Source organism: Tarenaya hassleriana, unplaced genomic scaffold (genome assembly GCF_000463585.1).
Source record: "Tarenaya hassleriana unplaced genomic scaffold, ASM46358v1 Cleome6, whole genome shotgun sequence".
Classification (NCBI taxonomy): Eukaryota; Viridiplantae; Streptophyta; class Magnoliopsida; order Brassicales; family Cleomaceae; genus Tarenaya; species Tarenaya hassleriana.
The window spans coordinates 3,719,921-3,724,542 of NW_010968505.1; the positions used below are offsets into that span (position 1 = coordinate 3,719,921).

The window sequence follows — 4,622 nt, forward strand, 5'->3', positions numbered from 1 at the left end:
CTTCCGATGAATCCTGAACACATAGCCAATTTATGACACATCTTTTACAAGTATTTAACTCCTCCACCATAGTTGTAATACACGTGAAACATAAATCATTTTGAGAGATTCTAAATTCTCATTCATTTAGTCTAAAATATAGAATACAAACCGCTAATCGCTAATGATGATAGATTCATACTAGTTTTTGTTTAAGTATTCATTAAGTAAGAGTGTCGTTAAATACATGACTGTTGTGTGTGTATACATACACATATATATATATATATATGTTATCATTTCACTTCAAATAATTAAACCAATAGTCCTTCGGCAAGAGATTAATTTATACTCTATTTAGTTTATTTAGATTTTGATTTTCATTACACAATTAATCAAAACTACAAGTTTTCTATTCATAAATTTTACTGTTCATAAAATATCGAGAATATAATTGGAGAATGTGGGGGAAAAGGGGAATGTCCATAATTAAAAAAAAGGTGCAAAAGCAAGATCTCGAAATGATTTTTTTTTTAAATTTTATATAAATTTTATGAAAGAAATAAAATTAGTAGGAAAAGAGTTGTGGTTATGACTTGTGACTAAAGTGACCCAAAATAGGAAAATGTCATCAAGTCCGTTTTTGGTTGAGACTCGTTAGAAATGATTTTGTCTCTTTGATGTCATCGATGGCAATTTCATTTTAATTTCGGATATGCGGGTGCACGAATTTGTACGATATTAATAGCATATTTTATAAATACAAATTAATAAATATACGTATATATAAAATTTTACTCCTAAAACCTTACTTAAAAGGGGTAAATAAATTTGCGGATAGAAGAGAGTCAAACGAGTACAATTTAAAGAGTTTTGAGAAATACACTATACAGTTGAAATGCAAAGTATCTTGGCTAAAAGTTAAATAAATTTTCGAAAGATACTTTTATGTTAGGGTTTTAGATCTTAATTTTTAATTTAGTTGACATATTGTTTTTATAATTAGTAAATAAAAATACTTTCAATAATTTTTAAAATAATGATTTTGACAACATTTAAATTTTTTGAATTTATTTAACTAATATTTCAAAATGTTTTATATAATTTAAATTTATATATATATATATATATATATGATACTTGGAACGTTTTTCAAAACAATTACATATGTGAACAAAACAATATAAAAAAAAATAATACAAATATTTTTTTTATGTATCTTTTAGGAGTCCCTTCTCTTACACTACTTTGTGTTAGCTAATTTAATAGGAAGAGAGGGCACAGCATACCTTACGACCTCTGCTTCATCACCTTTTCTTCTCCAGCTTTGTCTTTGCTCATGTTCAGCTGTGAGTTTCTTTTCTATGATTTTGTCTCTAATTTCTTCTTATTTTCAATTTCTCCGACTATCATTACATTTATTTTTCAATTCATATTCAATCGAATCTTTCGATGTTTAAACCATGATTTAGGGTTCATCAGGCTTCAAGCTGACAAATTCGCTGGGTATGTTTTCTACGTATGTTTCCATTCCATATGTATTTTAGTTTTATGTCTGGATTAGGGTTTCTTTTCTTTGATTCTTGTCTCTAATCTCATTCTTATTTTCAATTTCTCCCACTTTATCATTAAATTTATTTTTCGATTCATATTCAATCGAATCTTTCGATATCTAAAACCATGAGTTAGGGTTAATCAGGTTTCAAGTTGACAAACTTGTTGGGTATGTTTTCTATATATGTTTTTCCATTCCATGTGTATTTTAGTTTGATGTTTGGATTAGGGTTTACGATTAATCAGGGCTCATGGCTTTTTGGGTACTTAAATACGTATTCGTGTATTCTTTGGATAATTTCAGAATAAGAAAAGAGTTTTATTATCTATAAGGAAATTATGTGATCTCTTAGTTTTATGTTCTTTTACTCCAAAAAAAAAAAAGTGGTTCACATAATTTCTTGAAATTTTCAGATTTTTTTTTGGTTGTTTCAATGAGCTTTTTGTCATGCTGATGAATCAGTAGTTCAGTTTGAAATCGGTCCCGATCTGTCGGAATTCTCTATTTTCCAGATTTCCAGCAGATGATAATGTTGGGCCTACGTGGCACCCACTCGAAAATATAGTATTATTGTGACATAGAAATTAATAGTAATGTAAGTTAGATTTTAATTTTCTCTTACTAATATTGGGATTATATCTGTCTAAAAAGGTCTCAAACTTAATCTGGATTTCCGATCATAATCCAATTATAAAAAAAATTAGGTGTTATATTTATCTATAATTGTATAGATACCACAATCTCTTCTTCATCATGTTGTTACTATATATTTGGGTTTATTTATTATCTTTGGAAGGGGCTTTTGTGAATCTTTTAACCGCATATATATTATTTACCACAAACTGATATGCATTTGTATATATTCACAAAATTTCCAGGGCTCCAATTTGATTATAGCTGGGAAGCAAAGCATGATGAACTGTGGTTCGAGCAGCAAGACCATGTCGACGGCATCGTCGCAGTGCCTTTGGCGTGGCAAAAGCATGATGGATACTACTTCTCCGGAGCCCTTTCATTCCTGTCCGAGAGCCAAAAGCATCGGTGCGCATATGAACGGCGGCGATCAGTCTGTTCAGTTCGGCAAAGAACCATGCATCCTCTTCCTGCCAGGTTCTCTCCTTTTTTCTTCTTGAACGTGTTTTGAAACCCGTAGAACAATCATTCCGATCTTTATAGTTAGAACCCTCTTGAAGATACATATGATCCTTATATCTGTACCCTCACATCATACCAAAAACGGAAAGAAAATTTGGCTCTAGAGTAGATTTGTGTCGAATACGAGAGTACATTTTACTACTCGTTCCAACGAAAACGCCGTGAATGGACAGATGGAAATGGAGGAACTGAGAGTTCGCATACTCAGAATGGGGCCGCCATGTCACTGTTGAAGACAAGTGAAAGCTTCTCACCGCTCCATCATTTTGGACAGTCCAAGGTGCCTCTCCCTCTCCCTCGCCGTAAAACGAATTCACATTGGATTATTCGCGGAAAGCTAGCGTTTTTCGCGATGGTTTATGGACCGAAATCGCATCATTTCCTGAATCAATGAATGATATATCTATATATTCATCTGACTGGTTTAGTAGTGTGATGCAAATTTTGCACATGTGATCATGGTCTAGTCGTTGGCATATATAGAGAAATAGGGTTCTTACTCAGAGATTTTCCTTTGCAGGCTCCCATATCATGCGCCCATTCAGATCCATACTATAGAGTTGACCCGGTTTATGACCCCAATCCAATGGTATGATTTCGCCTGTGGTTTTAGCTTGTAGGAACATATGGAAACCGGTTTTCTATAGATCTAAGTTTGTGTTGAAAATTTTTGCATGTACACATTTATGGATATAGTATATGAGCATTGCCCATATATATGGTTTAATTCAATTGTTTTCAGGCTTACCCCCATAGTCTCGGAGTCCAAGAGAGGATGGTGTTGCCATTAGAAATGGCAGAGGAACCTGTCTATGTCAATGCCAAGCAGTACCACGGCATTCTGAGGCGCCGGAAACTGCGCGCCAAGGCCGAGCTCGAAAACAAAGTTCTCAAAGTTCGAAAGGTACACAGAAGTGTTGAATGGAGGAAATAAATCTCTATGGATCGATCTGACGATTCAAGTATCTCGAGGGCTATATATGGTTACTGAAAATGGCGAGAACCATGTGTTTTTGCAGCCGTATCTCCACGAGTCTCGGCATTTGCACGCGATGAGAAGGGCGAGAGGGTGCGGAGGCCGTTTCCTCAACACTAAAAAGCTCGGCCAAAACTCTTCAAACTCAAAGAGCCAAACGAAAGCCGACGATGCATGGGGCAACGGTAGTGACGGCGGAACGTCTAATAAGGAGACGCCGCAGAAGGATCAGACTTACATCGGCGTGAACGGGATCGGTGACTCGACGTCGAGCCGCCATCGCCGTCCGGCCTTGAAGTTCGACTACACTTCGTTCTGATACCTTGAGGAGATGGTCACGCATTTGGCAGGCAAATCATTCTTGGCTCTTGGCTGTTGCTGCAGCCACTTTTGTTACATTCGCTGTACTGTTCTATAATCACTTGAACCAAGCGTTATTAGTTTGACGTTAGAGAATGTGATTTTTGTATGAGTTTGATTTCACTACGTAAAACCCTGATTTCTGTAAATGTTTTGTCAACGCAAAATCATCAAATCATTTGTTACTGTGTGTTGATTTTATTACGAAAATACCCATTAAAACATGGGGGTAATATGCAATTTACAATATTTTTATGTCCTTTAATGAAAATGAATAACTAATTTTTTTTTTGGTTGAAATAAAGAACTAGAAATGTTCTTTCCACTAGATTCAAATGTAATTGCGCAGTCGCGCAAAAAGATTTTTTTTTTTGTTGTTTCTGAAAAAAGAATATTAAATATAATTTTTGTTTTAATGATTTCCGGAAGGTTTTATTGTTGTGCAGGTTTATTTAAGATTTAATTAATACAGTTTTTAAAATTTGTATTGTTGTGAATATTTATCCTAGATTGTCCAGGGAACCTTTTCCGGTCGATATCGCAGCGTTTGCGGTGAACAAAACAGTGTTTTTACCCTTTTACCCCTCCTCGCTAAAA

The 4,622-nt window shown here is 34.5% G+C and overlaps 1 protein-coding gene across 2 annotated transcripts; it reads left to right on the plus strand.

The window, feature by feature from the left end:
* The first annotated feature begins 1,231 nt into the window (after window positions 1–1,231).
* LOC104799377 (nuclear transcription factor Y subunit A-4-like) lies at window positions 1,232–4,204 on the plus strand. 2 transcript variants are annotated; one of them, XM_010521875.1, is made up of 7 exons: window positions 1,232–1,328; window positions 1,452–1,498; window positions 2,413–2,644; window positions 2,863–2,969; window positions 3,210–3,278; window positions 3,432–3,593; window positions 3,709–4,204. In XM_010521875.1, the coding sequence occupies exons 1-7, from the start codon at window positions 1,319–1,321 to the stop codon at window positions 3,982–3,984; spliced, it is 903 nt and encodes a 300-aa protein (XP_010520177.1). In that variant the 5' UTR covers window positions 1,232–1,318; the 3' UTR covers window positions 3,985–4,204. The 2 variants fall into 2 exon arrangements, with proteins under 2 accessions (XP_010520177.1, XP_010520178.1); XM_010521876.2 differs by having other exon boundaries at window positions 1,252–1,328; window positions 1,452–1,485.
* Window positions 4,205–4,622: the final 418 nt, after the last annotated feature.

Excerpts from the sequence above, each read along its gene's own strand:
- LOC104799377 (XM_010521875.1), top strand. Across the intron at positions 2,645-2,862 it reads ATGCATCCTCTTCCTGCCAG|ATGGAAATGGAGGAACTGAG; the intron begins GTTCTCTCCTTT and ends GTGAATGGACAG. Across the intron at positions 3,279-3,431 it reads TTTATGACCCCAATCCAATG|GCTTACCCCCATAGTCTCGG; the intron begins GTATGATTTCGC and ends AATTGTTTTCAG.